Source organism: Muscardinus avellanarius, assembly GCF_963383645.1.
Source record: "Muscardinus avellanarius genome assembly, chromosome: 10".
NCBI lineage: Eukaryota > Metazoa > Chordata > Mammalia > Rodentia > Gliridae > Muscardinus > Muscardinus avellanarius.
Window position 1 is genome coordinate 51325584 of NC_137796.1, and position 20052 is coordinate 51345635.

Sequence of the window (20052 nt, forward strand, 5' to 3'; positions counted from 1 at the left end):
TTCTCTCTGGAGCCTGGTAATTTTTTTGTTTCTCTGGTGATGATGTTTTCTGGCTATGAAAGGCGCTGATTTTGTGGTAATGGAGATTGGTTGTTAGCGGGGCTCTTAAGCCCCGCTTTTCTCGGTCGCCATCTTCCCGGAAGTCTTCAAGTTATTGTTTTTAGATCAATGATTTTTATGTACAGTCTGATTAAAATACCCATTATTGTACATGTTTCAATTTGGCAGCACATGCTGACCAGTTGTTAGACTTGTGGTACATTTTTCTTGTATGAAAAGGTCAAAGCTATAGCTATAACTAGAAGTTATTGTTAAATTTTTTTTTTTTTTTTTTTTGGTGGTACTGGGGTTCCTGGAAGCCCTTCTACCTCCAGGCTACACTCCCAGACCTATTTTTGCATTTTTTTATTTGGAAACAGGGTCTCCTAAGCCAGTGCGCGGGGCTAGCTTCGAACCTGCGCGATCCTCCTGTCTCTGCCTCCCAAGCGCGGGGATTACAAGCGTGCGCCACCACGCCCGGCTAAAATTTTTAAAATATATTTTTATATATTGTAATAAGCTCTTTTTTATTATATATTTATCTGAATATATCTATTTATTTTATTTTTAAACATTGTAAAAAACCAAGTCTAATGTAACCAGGGAGCTTTGTACGGCCTCCTTTTCCAGTAAGTAAACACCTCTTCTTTTAATTGTTTTGTTATGTTTTTCTTTTGGGCATTTGTTAATAAACACCAAACCGGTCTTGTTCTAGTTAATTTAAAATAGGATACCTTTTTACCATTAATATTAATCTATCTATCCCCATTTTTGTAAACTCCAGTAAATGGTAATGACTCATCAGTTGGTTCTGGGAACTGATACCGATTAGCTTCTTTCCCCCTAGTGGGTTGTTACAACCTATTTCCAATAATGTAAAGAGGACCAAACTTAGTCATAATAGTGGGAGGCATAGGCCTTTTTTCTTCAGCCTCCTTCTTTCTTTTAACTGTTTAAGCTTTTTGTATGGCTAAGTTCTCTTTTGGGCTTTTAAAAAGTATTTTTTGTTGTTGTAATGCATCCACTAATGTGCTGGAGCCCTCTTTTCCTTCTTAGCCAATTTCATTATAGCTTGAAGCAAGGCAGGGGCCTCTGAGGGCACAGACATATTACCCGGAGATTTATCTTTCACGGAATCAGTTTTACCTGTTTTTACAATCCTGATTTCGGGACCTCCTCACGGGAGCCATGCTTTTGAAAAGTTAATAGAATCATTACCAAAAAGACAATAGCTACGAAAGAACATCCAAGAACAGGGAGTACTCTGACCAGAAACCATTCTTCCTCCTTCAGGGTAGCTTCCTTGAAGCTTATGCCACGTCATGCGTGCAGGGTCACGCAGACTCCAAGAGAGGCAAGGTCGTGGCAGTAACATCTTTTTCTTTATATTTCCTTGCTCTGTATAGTTAGTTGTTTATTGTCTGTTTTCCCTGGGCTGAACTCATCTTTTTGTTGTTGTTGCAGTGCTGGAGATTTGTGTAAGCTTTGTGTATGCTAGGCAAACACTCTACTACTGAGCTACATCTATGGCCGGGAGTGTGTGTGTGTTACCAGGGATTGAACTCACGGGCCTTCTGCCACTGAGCTATCTCCTCAGCCCCTTTAACTTTTGTGTTTTTAAACAGAGTCTTTCTAAGTTGCTGAGAGAGTCTTGCTGTGTTGCTAAGGCTGGCCTTAACCCTGTGCTCCACCTGTCTCAGCCTCCCAAGTTCTGGGATTGCAGGTGTGCGCCATCATGACTGGCTCTTATCTTCTTGAGAGCCAAGGCCAGGTTTGTTTCATCACAGTATCAGTAGTGTCTTTCATAGAACCTATCAGCCTTTTTCAACTGTGAATGACTTGAGGGGCTGTTTTATCAATGCTACATACCTAGTGGCATTCTAGATGACTAGGAGAAATCAATTCATTATGTAGAATGGGCACCTTCGAACATTGGGGCTTATTTTCTTATGGAAGCTCAGTCGTGAAAGCCTAGATGTTTTGAGCAATAAGGGTGTGTTAAGTTGTAATCTAAGAGTGAGAGAGAGGTGTCCTCCTGCAAATAATGCTTTCCAGCAGCAGAATGAATGAATATTGCTTAGCCAAAAAGTAACCAATATCCACTAATCCTTCAATAAATATTTTGTGTGTGTGTGTGTGGTACTGGAAATTGAGTCCAGGGCTATTCTACCTCTGAGGCACTCCCTAGCCCTAGTTTTTATTTTTATTATTATTTTTTACGGTACAGGGGATGGAACCCAGGGGCATTCTACCTTTAAGCTACATCCCCAGCCATATATATATATATATATATATATATATATATATATATATATATATATATATATATATATGTATATTATATGGTGCTGGGGTTCCTGGAAGCCCTTCTATCTCCGGGCTACACTCCCAGACCTATTTTATATATTTTTTATTTGGAAACAGGGTCTCTTAAGCCAGCAAGGCTGGCTCTGAACCAGCGTGATCCTCCGTCTCTGCCTCCCATGCGCAGGGATTACAAGGGTGCGCCACCACGCCCAGCTGTTTATTTATATTTTTTGTGGTACTAGGGGTGAATCCAGAGGCTCTTCTACCTCCAGGCTATACTTCCAGACCTATTATATATATATATATATATATATATATATATATATATATATTTTTTTTTTTTTTTTTTTTTTTTTTTTTGGTGGTACTGGGGTTCCTGGAAGCCCTTCTACCTCCGGGCTACACTCCCAGATCTATTTTTTATACTTTTTTATTTGGAAACAGGGTCTCATAAGCCAGCGCGCGCGGCTGGCTTCGAACCTGCGCGATCCTCCTGTCTCTGCCTCCCAAGCGTGGGGATTACAAGCGTGCGCCACCACGCCCGGCACCTATTTTATATTTTATTTGGAAACAGGGTCTCACTAAGTTGCTGAGAGCCTCACTAAGTAGCTGAGGCTGGCTTCGAACCTGTGCGATCCTCCTGTCTCAACTTCCCAAGCGCTGGGATTACAAGTATGTGCCACCATGCCAGGTTCTATTCTTTATTTTGAAACAGGGTCTGAGTTGCAAAGGGCCTCACTAAGTAGCTGAGGCTTCCGTGAACCTCGATCCTCCTGTCTCAGCCTCCCAAATGCTGGGATTACAAGCATTTTTTATTTTTTATTCTATTTTTTATTCTTTATTTTGAAACAAGGTCTCACAAAGTTGCAGAAGGCCTGAGTAGCTGAAGCTGTCCACGAACTGGGATCCTCCTGTTTCAGCTTCCCAAATGCTGGGATTAGAAGCGTGCACCATCACGCTTGGCTTTTTATTTTTATTTTGAAACAGGCTCCGGCTAGGTTGATGAGAGCCTCATTACTTGTTGAGGTTGTCCTCAAACCTGAGATCCTCCTGTCTCAGCCTCCCAAGTACTGGGATTACAGGTGTGAGCCATCACAGCTGACTCCTCAATAAATATTAGGTGAACGAATGATTGGTGACTCAGGCGTCTTAGCTTAGGTCACTCTTCTCTTTCAGATTGAGGAAGAAACAAAGAATGATGTGGTTGTCCTGAGTGACTGGCCTGAGACTCTGTACCAGGAGTCTCACCATCCCCAGAACAAGCCTTTTGTCTGCTTCTATTCCATCAACATCAACTATTTTGTCTCCTTAAACTGGGTAGAACTGTATGGAAAACAAATGCAGGTAAAGTCACTTCATCTTTTTGCCTTCCTCCTCCTCAATAGACTTTGCATGTGCCACACCTAAACTGCCCTCATTTCAGGATGACGGAGGTGACTCTGACTTAGTTCATCCTGGTACCTGTCTCCATATCCCAGTTTCATCTGATCCAGTGAGCCTTTCCCACCTCTAGTTGTCAGGCCCACAGAATTCGTATTCCCTGTGAAGTAGATGGAAGACCAAGGAAGGGGCCTTGAACATGGTGCTTCTATCTCAGGGCCAACACCTAGTACTAGGAAACTTCCCAGATCAAACTGTTCCTTCTTTCCTTAGTCCATAGGGGGAATAAGGATCCACATTAGCCCCTCCCCTCTCTGGTAGAGATGGTCTACCTCATGATCAACCAGGCTTTCATCTCTCATCCTCTTCTAGGCAGTTCTTTGGATACAGCAGAAAGATACAGAAACGAAAGAAACGGTTCAGAAGATAAAGGTTCACATGAAGGATCAAGTGCCACCCATCCAAGCAATGGTCCACACAGGCTCCTATCACCTGTTAATTGCTTACTGTGGTGACATGCGCCTGCGGCTCTTTGGAGATCACCTTCAAGCATTTGCGTCTCTGGGTACAGTGCCCTGTCGTTTCTCCATCAGCTGCCTCTGCTATGACTCACAAGCTGAGATCCTGCTGTCTGGTACCTTGGGGGCTGTGGTTACCTGGCTTATCTTACCAAATGGTAGGGACCTCCAAATGGCTCAAATAGTGCCCATGCCTGGTGGTGAGTTTGTCCAGGGCTTTTCCCTGAATGGCCCCAAGGGCTCCCTGCTGGCTTTTTGCGAGAATGTGGTGAGGGTCTTCACCCACCAGAGTCAGGGCCAGCTAAAAGAAGTGAAGAAGTTCACTCTCGTAACCAGTGGTTCCTCCGTCACTTGCTCCTTTACTTGTGTGTCTCAGGGCACTTTCTATGTTGGAAACAGGGCTGGAGAGATCCATGCTTGGCGTTTAGAACAGGGTGACTTCCTGCACAGCTTCCAGGCCCATTCCTCAGCAGTGATATGTGTCCACAGTCGGCCAGAGGCCTACACCTTACTGACAGCAGGTGGAGAAGGAGTCCTGAGGGAGTGGAACCTTGCTGCTGGGAACTTGCTGAGGCAGCTGAACATCACTGAAGAGCTGCAGCAACTACAGTTTATCGATAACGTTACTTTTTTCTGCCAGAGTAACTCTGCTTTCTCATTGCACAAACTACCTTACTTTTATAACCTCTTCAATGTCTGTGGTTCTGCTCCGCAGCAAATACAGAGGGTCAACTGTGGCCACAACTGGACTCGAATCCTGTGTGCCACTGCAGACGGTTTATTGCGCTTCCTGTCTCCAGTAACAGGGGACCTCCTGGTTATCACCTGGCCCCTGCTTGTCATGGATAAGGCTGTGGCTTGGGCCTATGACTCTGTCAAAGAGGAGATCTTTGTAGCAACAGGCAGCTCAGAGGTGCTAGTGTTTGATGCAACACACTCTCCTTGTACAGCCAAGTATCTTGTGTGTACTTCAGTAAACTCCAAGGACAAAGTAAGATGCCTGGCCTATGGGAGGTCCCAACTGGGAAGAGGCCTAGAAGGACTGATGTTCTGTGGACACCAGAGTGGTGTTGTGAGAACCCTTTCCCATTACAGGTTTGCCCAAATAGAGAAGGTCATTCATGCTGGGGCAGTGTTGGCCTTGTCTACCCTGGAAGGTCCCCAGGAAAAGTCTTTACTCTGTTCCTATGGCACAGATAAAATTATACACGTGACAGAGGCTGTGCTTTGGGAGAGCAAGGTAATCTTGCAGCCTATCAGCAAAATATTCAGTGGTTGTCCCCTACAACATGTGATACTCTTACCAGGTTCTGTGGGTGCCATCACTGAGAACTGCTGCTGGTGTGTCTGGCGCTATCAAGACTTTCTGACATCATCGGAATCCCAACAAATCTTTGTGTTGGGGGAAAAAAAAAGCCTGCATGATTGTACTATCACTTCATTTGATGTCTGCCTTTCTCTGAAACTGTTTGTCACGAGGGCCATTGATGGCTCAGTCCGGGTCTGGGACTTCCGAGGAAGACTTGTAACTGAGTTGGACTCAGCAATGCATTTTGGTCCACTCTGCTTTGCCAATCATCGGGGCGATCTGCTTTTGACTTTTGGCCAGAGTATCTACGTAGTATCCTGTTTAAAACTGCTCCCTCCAGTTCGACTAATTCACCTAATTTCCCTAAACAATGTAGATGAAATACAAGAAGTCCCTAAGCCTTTTTTGCCTAGCTTCTTCTTTTTGTTTAAAATGGTGTTTGTACCCAAATTTCTTTACCTGAAACAAGGGCTACAGAAATTACAGGGGCTAGAGACTCTTGCCAATAAACGTGTCATTGCCTTTGATAATACTGTGCCCCATGTTGCAGAGGAGGAGAGACGTATGTCCCTCGTGGTTCAAAAGAGCCCTGACTTGCCTTTTTTGGAGGATAAGGATACTGATTTGCCTACTCTTGACATCAAGCATAATCGTCCCTCACAACTGCAACTGACCGACTGGGATGGTTTAAACATCTACCGTATGATACAGTGCTTCTTTGGTCAAGGGCGGCAGTGGCCCTTTGCTCCTGATTGCTACATCCCCAACTCAGTGATTCGTGGCTACCTTTGGCCCGGGGGAACCCCAGTCTTTCTACGCCACGATCTGTACATACCCTTCAAAGATAAGGACTTGGAAATGGCTGGACTCTTAAGACCTCAGACACTCGGTCTTGAGTCTCTAGAAGAGAAAGTCTCAATAAGTCAAAAGAAGGAGAAACTCACGGAGCAGAAAAGAACTTCCTTTGGTTTCCTTGAAAGCACGACAAACCAAAATTTGGTGGAAAGAAAATTTAGTGAAGGGTTTATAGGGAATTTAATAGAGACTATTCTCAACCTCACAGTTTACTGTTCTACCGAGCGATATAAGAAATATTTTAATACCTTGGTACTAATGTTTGCCTCTTACGAAATACCCACAAGGTTGATCACAGAGACAGCCTGTCGCCTGCTGAAAGATACAGCCCACTATAATCCACGAATCCGTGAGCTGGCGTGGGAGATACTAGAAAAGCTAGGTTTGATAAGCCATCTTTTTGCTATTCCACTGTCTGTGGGATTGATGGACCGTGATAAGACTGTGCGGACTAAGGCATTATACCTTATGACAAGATTCACAGGTATCCAATCCAAGACCATGCTGCTACGCCTGATGAAGAAACAAGAAATTCTCCAGGAAATGAAGTAAGTTGGATGGTGATCCTCCTCTCTTCTGATCCTTCTGGCTAATCCTAATTGCTTCTTATACTTTTCCACAATCCCGTTTCCGCCCCCTTTGTTTCTTGTTTCTCTTTGCTCTTTTCCCCTAGCACGTACCTCTTTTGGTCATTGAGTAGCTTATATTTCCATCATTTCCTCCATTAACATACCTCAAGATGCAAGTCCACAAATCCCCCAATCAAAACACCATCTTGTGTCACCTTCATCACTCTATTCCTTGCTATTCTTCATTCTTTTAAGAATCGTGAGTGTGTGCGTGTGTGTGCGTGTGTGTGTGTGTGTGTGCGTGTGTGTGTGTTGCACCTAGGGGTGTTCTACCTCTAAGCTACACCCCAAGCCTTATTTCATTTTTTATTTTCAAGTAGATTCTCACTAAATTGCAGAGGGCCTAAGTTGCTGAGGCTGGCCACAAACCTGTGATTCTCCTGTCTCAGCCTCCCAAGTACTGGGATTATAAGCATTTGCCACCCTCCCCCACCACCACTGCTTGTGATTATTCCTTCTTATTCTCTCCCTCTTCTCCTTTTTCTTTTCTTCTTCCAGTACCAGGGATGGAACCCAGGGCCTTTCACTTTAGCCTATTCTAGTTTTTATTTTTAGGTACTGGGAATTGAGCACAGGGGCATTCTAACTCCGAGCTATACCCAGCCTTTTTTATTTGTTATTTTGAAACAGGATTTCACAAATTGGGCATGGTGGCTCATGCATGTAATTCTAGTACTTGGGAGGCTGAGACAGGAGGACTTCAGATTTGAGGCCAATCTCAACAATTTAGTGATACACTGTTTCAAAATTAAAAATAAAATAAGGCTGGGGATGAAGTTTGGAAGTAGAATACCTCTGGATTCAATCCCCAGTACCAAAAAACAAAGCAAAAGCAAAACAAAAAACAGGGGTCTTGCTATATTGCGGAGGCTGGCCTCAATCGTGTGATCCTTCTATCTTAGCCTTCCAGTATTGAGATTATAGGTACATACCATTATGCCATTTGGCCTGTTTTTTTTTTTTTCTGGTACTGGGGATTGAACCCAGAGGATTTCTACCTCCAAGATACACCCCCAGCCTGATTTTATTGCTTATTTGGAAACAGGGTCTCACTAGATTACTGACAGCCTTGCTAAATTGCTAAGGCTGGGTTCAAACCTGCAATCCTCTGGTATCAGCCTACTAAATTCAGAGATTACAAGTGTGTGCCACTGCTACCAGCTTAGCCTGTTCTGTTCATTTTTTACTTATTTTTATATTATTATTATTATTATTATTATTATTATTATTATTATTATTTGCGGTACTGGGGATGGAACCCAGGGTCATTCTACCTCTGAGCTACACACCCCAGCCCTATTTTTTGTTCTTTATTTTGAAACAGGGTTTCACTGAGTTGCAAAGGGCCTAAGCAGTAGGTGAGGCTATCCATGAACCACGATCCTCATGTCTCAGCATCCCAAATGCTGGGATTATAAGCATGTGCCACCATGTCCAGCTCTGCTTTAATTTTATATTTATTTTTGTGATACTAAGAATTGAGCCCAGGGGCTCAATTTTACCTCTAAACTATACCTAAGCCCTATTTTTAATTTTTTTAACCCAGAGGCATTCTACCTCCAAGCTACATTCACAACTCTATTTTATTTTTATTTTGAAACAAGGTCTCATTGAGTTGCTGAGGCTGGCCTTGAACCTGCAATCCTCCTCTCTCAGCCTCTCCAGTACTGGGATTACAGGCATGCACCACCACATCCAGCTTTTTTGATGTTTTAGAAACAGGATCTTGCTAGGTTGCTGAGTCTTACTTGCAAAGGCTGTCCTTGAACCTGTTATCTTCCTGTCTCAGCCTCTCTCAGGGATTGCAGGTATACAACACTATACCTGGATTTTTTTTTTTTTTTTTTTTTTTGGTACTAGTGATTGAAACCAGGGTCATTCTGCTTCTGGGCTATACCTCCAGCCCTATTTTATTTCTTATTTTGAAACAGGGTCTCACCAAGTTGCAAAGGCTGAGGCTGGCTTTGAACTTGTGATCCTCCTGTCTTGGCCTCCCAAGTACTGGGATCCCATCTTATTTTTGTTTTTGAAACAGGGTCTTGCTAGGTTGCTGAGAGTTTTACTACTTGCTGAAGCTGTCCTGGAACCAATGATCTTTCTGTTTCAGCTCCAAGTACTGGGATTAGAATCCAAGTACTGGGATTAGAAGTGTGTACCACCACACCTGGCTCAGTTCTTTTTTGTTTTTATTTTTTATTTTTATTTTTTGTGGTACTGGGGATGGAACCCAGGGGCATTCTACCTTCGAGCCACACCCCCAGCCCTATTTTTTTTTTATTATTTATTTTGAAACAGGGCCTCACTGTAAAGGGCCTCACTAAGTAGGAGTTGAGGCTGTCCATGAACTGCAGTCCTCCCGAATACTGGGGTTACAAGTGTGCACCACCATGCCCAGCCTTTCAAGTTTTTTGTTTTGTTTTTTGTGTGTGTATGTGGTCTTGGGATGGAACCCAGGGGCATTCGACCTCTGAACTACACCCTCTGTCCTATTTGGTATTTTTATTTTGAAACAGGATCTCACTAAGATGCTGAGAACCTCACTAAGTAGCTGAGGCTGACTTTGAACCTGTGTAATCCTCCTGGCTCAGCCTCCCAAATGCTGGGATTACAAGTGTGTGCCACCATGCCCAGCTTCTCTGTTCTTTTTTAAATGACCACTTGATAAACTGGGCGTGGTGGCACAGGCTTTTAATCAATCCCAGTACTTGGGAAGCTGAGACAGGAAGACTGCGGGTTCCAGCACAGCCTCAGCAAAAAGGGAAACTTTCATCAACCTACTGAGACCCTGTTTCCAAATAAAAATAAAATAGGACTAGGGATGTGGCTCAGAGGTAGAAATTTCCCCTGGGTTCAATCCCTAGTAACTGACCACACACACACACACACACACACACACACACACACCTACTTCATCCCTGTCTTTTCCTTTATAGCTTCTTTTTATTTTTAATTTTGTCTTATCACTAGCTCATTATTATCTTTCTTTCCCCTTGACTTTTGTAGGCTAGAAATAATTGGGGAAGCCTCTCTGGGCCAGCTGCTGGGGATTCACGCTAATGATATTCAGCACCTACTTTCCCTTGTGGAATGGCGTCTAAATGAAAACTTAACCCTGTCACACAAAGACAAACCATTTACTTTTTCTATTGATAAAGCAGAGGATGATGAACTTGAGGTCACTGTGGAAAAATCACTCATATCTTTATCAGAACCTGAAAAGATCATTGAACTGAAGAAAAGAAAGAAGCATATTGAAGTCAAGAGCAGAAGTCTTAGTATGTATGGGGTGATGTATGGGCATGTGTGGAGTCAACCTCATCAAGGCAGGGCCAGTAAGGCCAATGTATATTAAAGTGGGAAGAGTTAAGTGGGAGCCAGGTGTGGTGGCGCACACTTGTAATCAGAGCATTTGGGAGGCTGAGGCAGGAGGATCTGGGTTCGTGGCCAGCTTCAGCTACTTAGTGAGGCCCTTTGCAACTCAGTGAAACCCTCTTTCAAAATAAAGATTATTTAAAAAAAAAAAAAAGTAGGGCTGGGGGTGTAGCTCGGAAGTAGAATGCCCCTGGATTCCATCCGCAGTACTGAAAAAAAAAAAAAAAAAAAAAAGAGTTAAGTGGGAGATCCTTATTCATAAAAAATAACCTTCCTGAGAAAGATCTACCCACAAGGTCTTATTTATTTAGGATGTTGAAGCTGAGATGAAACATGACAATTTCTAAATTACAAAGCCTCAGTCCCTTTTGCCTTGTTTGTTTATTTTTTGTACTGGGGATTGAACCCAAGGCATTCTACCTTTAAGCCAGACCATAAGCCCTATTTTATTTATTTATTTATTTATTTATTTATTATTTATTTATTTATTTATTTATTTTGCAGTACTGGGGATAGAACCCAGGGGCATTGTACCTCCAAGCTACACCACCAGCCCTATATTAGTCTTTTTAAATTTTTTTTAAATTTTTTATTTTTTTTCAGTACTAGGGATGGAACCCAGGGGCAAACTACCTCCAAGCTATACTCCCAGCCCTATTTTTTATTCTTTATTTTGAAACAGGGTCTCACTGAGTTGCAGAGGGCCTAAGTAGCTGAGGCTGTCCACGAACCTGTCCTGTCTCAACCTTCCAAATGCTGGGATTACAAGTGTGTGCCACCACGCCCAGCTTTAGTCTTTTAATTAAATTTAGTTCATTAATTTATTGGTGGTATTTGAGTTCCTGGAAACCCTTTTACCTCCAGACTACACTCCCAGACCTATTTTATATTTTTATTTGGAAACAGGGTCTCTTAAGCCAGCGAGGCTGGCTTCAAACCTGCGTTATCTTCCTGTCTGTGCCCCCCAAGCACGGGGATTACAAGCATTACCACGCCCGGCCCTATTTTATTTTTATTTGGAAATAGGGTCTCAAGTTGCTGAGAATCTTGCTAAATTGCTGAAGCTGGCTTCAAAACTGCAATTCTCATGTTTTAGCCTCCCTATTATTTTTTTTTTAAATTTTTAAACAGGGTCTTGCTAAGTTGCTGAGACTGGCGTTGGACCTACAATTCCTGTCTTTGCCTCCCTAGTACTAGGATTACAATTTACACACCTCTGTATCTTTTTTTTTTTTTTTTTTTTTTTTTGGTGGTACCGGGGATTGAACTCAGGGGCATTCTACCTCTGTGCTACAACCCCCAGCTGCATTTTATTTTTTTATTTTGAAACAGGCTCACTAAGTTGTGGAGGGCTTTGCTAAGTTGCTGAGGCTGGCCATGAACCTGCGGTCCTCTTATCTCAGCCTCCCAAGTACTGGGATTACAGGTGTACATACCTATATGTATGGGTAGTATATAAATATCGGTTTGTACCATCATGCGAGGCTCCTCTGTATCTTTAATAACAGTTCATTAAACTAGATATTACAAAGAGTCTCACTTAGGACCTCAATGCTTCCTTAACTATTTTTCTCCTAATATCTCTACAGTTAAGAAGGCTCTGAGAATTGCCAGGAAGCAGAAAAAGACACAATTGAAAAAGATTAGCTCTAAGCCTGTGCATTTTGAAGATGCAGGTAAACAAATAATGGCCAAGGAATCAGGGGAAATCTACACCCAGGATATTGTCTTAGAGCCAGAGCTTCCACCAAGTCCTCTCAGCCCAGTAAAATCCCAGGATGATACTGAAACAAAAGAGGCCGTGCTAGATGAAGCCACAGAGACCAAGGAGGCCACAGAAGCCCTCGGGATCACGGAGGCTGTGGAGGCCACAGAGCAACATAGCATGAAAGATGAAGAAGTGAGCCCAAAGCTGGAAAAACAAGAATTCATTAAAAGGTTTTTGAAGAAAGTAACAAATAAAGGCCAAAGAATAGCAAAGATGATGTTGGAAGAGAAAAGGGCTTCAGAGGGCATTTCAGAGGTGACTACAGAGGAGCCCAAGGAAGACGTCACAGAGGTTTCTAAGCCAGAAAAAGACACAAAGAAACTTGAAAAGAGAAGACGTGGTTTAGCTGGGGTCCCTGGACGTATAGGCAAATCAGATATGAAGTCTTGGCGGGATGATATTTGCAGTCTTGTCACCTCAAGGATAGCAAGTTCCCAACCAGAAATGTTAAGGGATCTGGGTCAAGAATTGGTATACCTGGCTCAGGTGACGCTTGCTGGTCGACAGCCCAGCTGGAGCCTTTTCCAAGAGATCTGTCCCCTTTCTAAGTACTCAGGGGTATTCCCATCAAAATTGGATAAGAGAGACAGGGAAGAACCATCAATCATAATGAAAGAAGTGGTTGAAAGGGCTGCTGAGGATGAAGAGACAGCAGTACCAAAACAACAAGAGAGTAAAAAAGCACTAAGGGATGATGCAAAATTCTCTCCAGATGCCAAAAAGAAAGCTGCTTTCTTAGATCACCCAGTATCAGAGACACAGAAATTTATAAAGGCAATAAAGGAACAGGCCATGCCTGAGGAAAAAATAATGCAAAGAAAGGAAAAACGGATCCACCCAGAAACAAAAATGGTATGGAGAAGAAAAGAACTTGCTTCCCCACCAAAAAAACTGGCTGTGGGAAAGCAAAAGTTCTTAGAAAAAAAGATACTGACTAGGAAAAAGGGTAAACTACTTAGAAAACAAAAGAAAGCGGTCTGGAAAGAGGGGAAGCCAATCCTGCAAAGGAGAAAGTGGGACCAGGAAACCATTACACAAGAAGATAGAAGGACCAGGGAAGAGAGGCTGTTTTGTGGAGAGAGGAAATTGAGCCAGGAAGAGGAGGAACTGGTTGAGAAAGAAGAGGAACATATCTGGGAAGAGGAGGAACGAATCCTGGGCATAGAGGAACAAGTTGGAAAAAGGGAAAGACAGTCCCAAGAAAAAAAGAAACACAGTTGGGGAAAGGAGAAGCCTGTGGCAGAAGAGGAAGAAGGGGAGGAAGAGGAGGAAGAAGAGGAAGAGGAAGAAGAGGAAGAAGAGGAAGAGGAGGAAGAAGAGGAAGAGGAGGAAGAAGAGGAAGAGGAGGACGTGGAGGACGTGGAGGAAGGGGAGGAGGCTTGGGAATTGGGAACATTGGACCAGGATCACTTGCCTGGAGAAGAGGAGAGAACACGAGTACTGGAAAGGAAGCGCTTGGCAGAGCAAGAGAATAAACTGGCCCAAGAAAAGAAAAAATCATATGCAAAAGTGGGAAGAGAGGCCCATGAAGAGAAACAGATCCAAAAAAAGAAAAAACAAATTGGGGAACAGGAGGAACAGGAGAGGCAAGACCAGACAGAAAAGAAAGAAGGCAAGGAGAAAAAAGATTTAGCCTGGAAAAGAAAGAAACTGGACCTAGAAGAGGATGAAAAATTTGAGGGAATGGAGGAATTGTCAGAAGAAGATAAGCAAGTCTGGAAAAAGGCAAGAGCTTGGAGAGAGAAGAGAAGAGCCCAGAAAGAGGAGGAAACTGAGACAAAGAGACAACAGTCCAGGGAAAAAGAGAAAGTGGACCTAGAAAAGGAGGAACAAGCTAGAGAAACGAAGAAATGGAAAGAAGAGAAGCGAGTCCAGGAAGAAAAAATACAGGCCCGGGAAGGAGAGAAATTGGCTCAAAAAGTGGAGAAAGAAGTTGAGGAAATAAAACAATGGCTCAAAGAAAAAATGAAACTGTTTCCAGAAGAGGAGAAAATGATGAAGGATATTGAGAAAATATCCCAAGAAAAAGAGAAACAAGCTAAGAAAAAGGAGGAACAGGTTGGGAAAGTCAAGAAAGTCATTGAGGAAAAGAAGCAATTGCCTTTGGAAGAAGAGAAACTGGCCTTACCAAAGGAGAAACCAGTCCAGAAAGAGAGAATGAAGAGTCAGAAAGAGGATGCGCCAAAAGAGCAACGGACCTGGGAAGAGGAGAAATTGTCCCTAGACAAGAGGAGACAGGCTGGTGACATGGGAAAACTGTTCCAGGGAAAAGAGGAAGAGACCAAGGAAAAAGAGAAGAGGACACTGGAAAAGAGACTGCCCTCCCGAACACGTAAGCGGGCCAAGAAAAAGGGGCGTATTGCTAAGAAAGGAGAGGCAACAGCCCGGAAAGGAACTGGTAAAACTAAGAGAAAGAAAGAAAGAACCCATGAAGAGAAAGAAGAGGACAAAATGTCCAAGGAAAAGGAGTCCTTGGCCTATCACACCAGGACCAAAGGGAAACATGTTGTCAAGAGAAAAAAACTAAAAAAAGAGGAAAGAATACAGGCAAGGAGGAAATTGGGTATGAAAGAGGGGGTTGATTTTAAAGAGAAAGAGGTTACTTCCAGGGAAAAGCAGAGAGAGAAGAGAGAAAGTCAACTACTGAGGGTCATACCTGGAGTAATTAAAGAAGTGAGTTCAGTTACTTTGGGTGAGAAAGAAATAACCGAGGAAGAGAGACCATCTATTATGGGAACAAGTGAAACTGATGACCAGGAACAGAAAGAAATAATGAAAGAAGAGAGAAAACAGTCTCAGAAAGAGATAAAATTAGAAGATACACTGGCTGCCAAAGAGACAACACTGCCTGATGAAGAGAGCTTGGAGGAGGACCAAGAGCTCATAGACAATGTCCAGGAGCTTTTATTTGATAAAACCCAGATAAATACCATGTTGAAGAAGATCAAGGAGGAAAACCTGTTAGATGTAAAGCAACTAGAGGAACTTCAGCAAAGAACTGAGGAGACCGAACTAGAAAAGACCCAGATGGAGTGGCTATTAGAGAATATCAGAGATCAACTCTCTGAGGACTTAATGGAAAGCTGGACTGAGAAGGAAATGGGGGAAGATCTAACCATGAAGGGGAAAGAGGAGGAAACCCTGCTAGAGCAAGGGCAGCAGGAGGAGATTCTGCCCAAGAGAGAGAAAATGAGATACCCGATTAGGAAGAAGAAAACGGCAAGCCTGAGTGAAGAGAAATTGGAGAAGAACTTGGCCAAGGATCATAGGAGAAAGAGTTTGTCCAAAAAAAAGAAAATGGAAAAGAGGTTGACTACAGTGAAAGAGAGACCGCGTAAGAAGAAAAGAGAGGGCTCAGATGAGGAAGAGATGGAAAGCTTTATCGAGGAGGAACAGGGGCCCCTGAGTAAGGAGGAAGAAGAGAGAGAGGTGGAGGAGGAGCTAGAGGAGGAGGAGGAGCTAGAGGAGGAGGAGGAGAAAGAGGAGGAGGTTGAGCAGGAGGTGGAGGAGGAGGTAGAGGAGGAAGTAGAGGAGGAAGAGGTGGAGGAGGGGGTAGAAGAGGAGGAGCTAGAGGAGGAGAAGGTAGAAGAGGAGGAGGAGCTAGAGGACAAGGAGGTAGAGGAGGAGCTAGAGGAGGGGTTAGAGGAGGAGGAGCTAGAGGAGGGGTTAGAGGAGGAGGAGCTAGAGGAGGGGTTAGAGGAGGAGGAGCTAATAGAGGAGGGGTTTGAGGAGGAGGAGCTAATAGAGGAGGGGTTTGAGGAGGAGGAGCTAGAGGAGGTGGTGGAGGAGGAGGAGGAGGAGGAGGAGGAAGAGGAAGAGGAGGTAGAAGAGGAGGCAGTGGTGAAGGAGGAGGAAGAGGAGGACAGACTTCATGAAGAAGTGGAAAGCCTTAGTAAAAAAGAGGAGAGCCTGAGTGAGGAGAGCCTGAGTGAAGAAGAAAAGGAGGAGCTGAGTGAGGAGGAAGAGGAGAAGGAGGAGGAAGAAAAAGAGGAAAAAGAAAAGGAGGAGGAGGAAAAAGAGGAGAAGAAAGAGGAGGAGGAGGAAGAGAAAGAGAGCATAAGTAAGGAAAGCAGTCTGGCAGAGCTGATGCTTTCAGAAAAAGGGAGAGTGTTGAAATCAGAGCTTTCAAAGGAAGAAGTGGGTTTAATCAAACCAATGAGAGAAAGTGAGAGTCTTGCTGAGGAAAGGCAGGGTGCAACCAGAAGGAAAATGCGTTTTAAGGAACCGAGATTGCTTGATGGAAAGAAATACTACAGACTTACGGACAAGAGCCCCTTCAAAATGCCACTCCAGGCAGCCCTGAGGGAAAAAGAGGGAATGCCCCTGAAAGTGTCAGAGGATCGCCTGGATTTGGAAGAAAGACAAGACAGTCAAGTTCTTGGCATAGCCCCCACAACACTTGCATTGGGAAGACAAGAGAATGTGCTGTTGGAGAAAGTGAGGGGTATGTTTTTACAAGCCATGGAAACGGGCTTAGAGACCCAGATCCCAGAAGCTCCCCAGAGGGTACAGTTTCAGTTGCCTGCTATTAAGAAACCTGAACATAGACCCAAAGGTGACAGGTGGAAGTGGTTCTTTCGGTATAAGGATTCTGTGATGCAGAAAGCTGAAGAACAGACTCCAGACTCAGCCTTTGCTTCACCTGAAGAGCCAGCTGAGAAATACCAAAGCCCAGTGGAATCAGAAGCAAGCATCTCAGATAAGAACTGGATTCACAATGCCTTGAGAAGGCTGGAAGCAGGAGAACAACTTTCCAGGGACAGTTTCCATCGACTGAACCAACTCCTCAGAGACTTCACTTCAAAGGAATACTTGGAAAGGATACGTCTGTCCAATCTTAAGGCCATTGCTAAACACCTCGGGCAGAACCTAGACTTAAGTCACACTGATAGATCAGGACCTTGTAAGGATGTTTTGAGTCCAGTGTACTTAAAAGTGATCCCTCCAATTAGAAGAAAAGAAAAAGAGAGCTGGCTAAAGCCATTCTCTAGCCCTGAACCAATGTTACTATCAACCACCAAGAGGACTCAAAGCCCACAGGCTCTCCATTGGCATATCTTAGCTGAGTCCCACAAGGAGAAGCAAGTGCAACAGTTACCCACTGCTGTCAAGGAGATAAAGCACCCTTATTCAACTAGAAGGGATGTTCCCACAGCTGTCTATCCCTTTGCAGATAAAAGCTCCCTGACCTCTATGTTGCAGAAGGATCTTCCAGCTGTCAAGGGGAAGGTTGAGCTCCCTAAATTTTCCAAGGCAAAACTGACAGCACTTCCCATACCTGTACCAATATCATCAACTACCAAGAGGATTCAAGTCCCAAAGGCTATAAATTGGCATATTTTAGGAGAGCCATACAGAAGTGAGCGGATACAGAAGTTATCCAATGCTCTCAAAGAGATGGAGACACGACATTTCTATCCCACCACGAGAGACCTTTTTGCAGGAGCTTATGCCTCTGTGGACAAACAAACCCTGGCACTAATGTTTCAAAAAGACTTCTGGAATGTTAAGGGTAAGAGAAGGTTTCCCAAGTTGCCAAAATTGGAGAAGACACAGCCCATCTCCAAAAAAAAGGCAGAGGAGGTACCCTCATGGGAGACATTTGTGGCCCTGTACCACGTTTTGCGAATGCTACAGCAGCGATATGCTGGTGATACCGCAACTTGGATGGAGCAGTTCCACCAGCTCATGGACCTGTACCAGCTTAAGTCCCCCCGAATCCAGAGACTGCTACAGGAGCTGCTTCTGAGGGAGGAGCCTCAGTCCAAAGAGATCATTTCCAAAGAGGCCCTGAAGGCCACGGATCTAGTGCCTGGGGAGCGACTATTCTACTGCCTGGTTTGTGGTGGCTCCCATGTTCCTGCAGGTTTCCTTAAGTTCTGGAATGTGGTACCTCTCTCTAGGCAGAACATGATGTATGCTGTCCAGCCTGGGTATGGGTTTGCCCAGTATGGGTTTCTAGAACTTGCCTGGAAAAGTCTACCACAAGTCAATCCTTACTATTTGGAATGACTGCCCAGAATCTCTACTCCTACTCTCTGATTTGGCCTAATATTAGGACTTTGAGATTCTATTGGAAAATAGCTTGGGTCGCAGATTTAAGTCTCTTCACTTGTTCCCTACTTCAAGGTAGGGCTGGATAAGGACCCATCTCCATTCAGCTCCATAAACCTGCTACTATGTACTGAATAAAATGACACTGCTCATTTGTAAAATAAATTCTGGTTAGTTTTTTTATCGCCAAGCCTAGAATTCCCCTGGAAGGTAGCCAGAGAAACGAGAGAGAGAGAGAGAGAGAGAGAGAGAAGAGAAGAGAAGAGAAGAGAAGAGAAGAGAGAAGAGAGAAGAGAGAAGAGAGAAGAGAGAAGAGAGAAGAGAGAAGAGAGAAGAGAGAAGAGAGAAGAGAGAAGAGAGAAGAGAGAAGAGAGAAGGCGCGCGTCAGCCCCCGCACGGGCACCAGAGGCATTCTACCTCTGAGCTACATCCCCAGCCTTAGTTTTTATTTCGAGACAGGGTCTTTCTAAATTGCCAAGGCTGACTTCAAATCTGTGATCCTCTTGCCTTAGCCTCCAAATACTGGGATTACAGAGGTTGAGCCAATGTGCCTAGCAGGGGAACAATTTTTTTTTTCAGTCAAGAGAGGACAGGACCAATTTCCCAGTACTTGGGAAAGTGAGACAGGCGGAGCACAGGGTCAAGACCAAACTCAGCAAATATAGCAAGACTCTCAGCAACCTAGTGATACCTTGTTTCCAAACAAAAAGTCTAGAAAGGGACTGGGGCTGAGGGTGCAGCTCAGAGGTAGAGTGTCTGTGGATTCAACCCTCACTAACATACGCACATCAGTAAGAAAATGAATAGGAGCCAGGTGTTGTGATGCACATGTGATGCCAGTAACTGGGAGGCTAAGATAGGAGGATAGCAGATTCAAGGCAAAGAAAAGCAGGAGGAAGGGAGAGGTTTTTTGAGGTGGAACTGGGGATTGAACCCAGGGACATTCTACCTTCAAGCTATACCCCCAGCCCTAATTTTTAATTCTTTACTTTGAAACAGGGTCTCAGCCTTAGCTACTTAGTGAGACCCTCTGTAATTTGTTTCAAAAATAAAAATAAAAAATAGGGTGGGGGTGTAGCTTGGAGGTTAAAATGCCCCTGAGTTCATTTTATTCTTTTTTTTAAATTAATTTTGAAACAGGGTCTCACAAAGTTGCTGAGGCTGATGGCAAACCTGAGATCCTCCTGTCTCAGCCTCCCATGTACTGGAATTACAAGTATGTGCCACCATGTTGGGTTCAATCCCCAGTACGACAATAAATAAATAAATAAATAAATACCAAAATAGGGCTGGGGGTGTAGCTCTGAGGTAAAACACCCCTAGATTCAATCTCTAGTACCCCACCCCAAGAAAAAAGAATACCAACTTTAAATTCAAGAGAATTATAGCTGAGTGTGGTAGCACACGCTTGTAATCCCATCATTTGGGAGGCTGAGACAGGAGGATCATGGTTTGAGGAAAGCCTCAACTATTACTTAGTGAGGTCCTCTGCAACTTAGTGAGACCCTGTTTCAAAATAAAGAATAAAAATAGGGCTGGGGTGTAGCTTGGAGGTCGAATGCCCCTGTGTTTCACCCCTAGTACTGCAAAAAAATTTTTTTCAAGAGAATTCTCATTTCAGACCTTTCTCTGCAATTTATTAGCTCTTTGATCTTAGTTTTTGGTTTCCCTAATGTAAAATATGGCAATAATGTCCACCATAGTGAAATACTTAACACAATTTCTATAATGTGTTATTCATTTATTTATTTGGTATTGAAGATTGAACCCAGAGGCATTCTCCCACCAAGCTACACCCAGTTCCTTTTATTTTGAGTCAGG

At 43.7% G+C, this 20052-nt stretch overlaps 1 protein-coding gene across 1 annotated transcript; it reads left to right on the forward strand.

Annotated features, from left to right (window-relative positions):
- Positions 1-4194: 4194 nt before the first annotated feature.
- Positions 4195-18189, forward strand: LOC308268459 (WD repeat-containing protein 87-like; the record flags this gene model as incomplete). Its single annotated transcript, XM_080703588.1, has 5 exons — positions 4195-6956; positions 10041-10312; positions 11999-14419; positions 15014-15583; positions 16274-18189. The coding sequence occupies 5 exons, from the start codon at positions 4195-4197 to the stop codon at positions 18187-18189; spliced, it is 7941 nt and encodes a 2646-aa protein (XP_080559714.1).
- Between the last annotated feature and the right edge of the window lie 1863 nt (positions 18190-20052).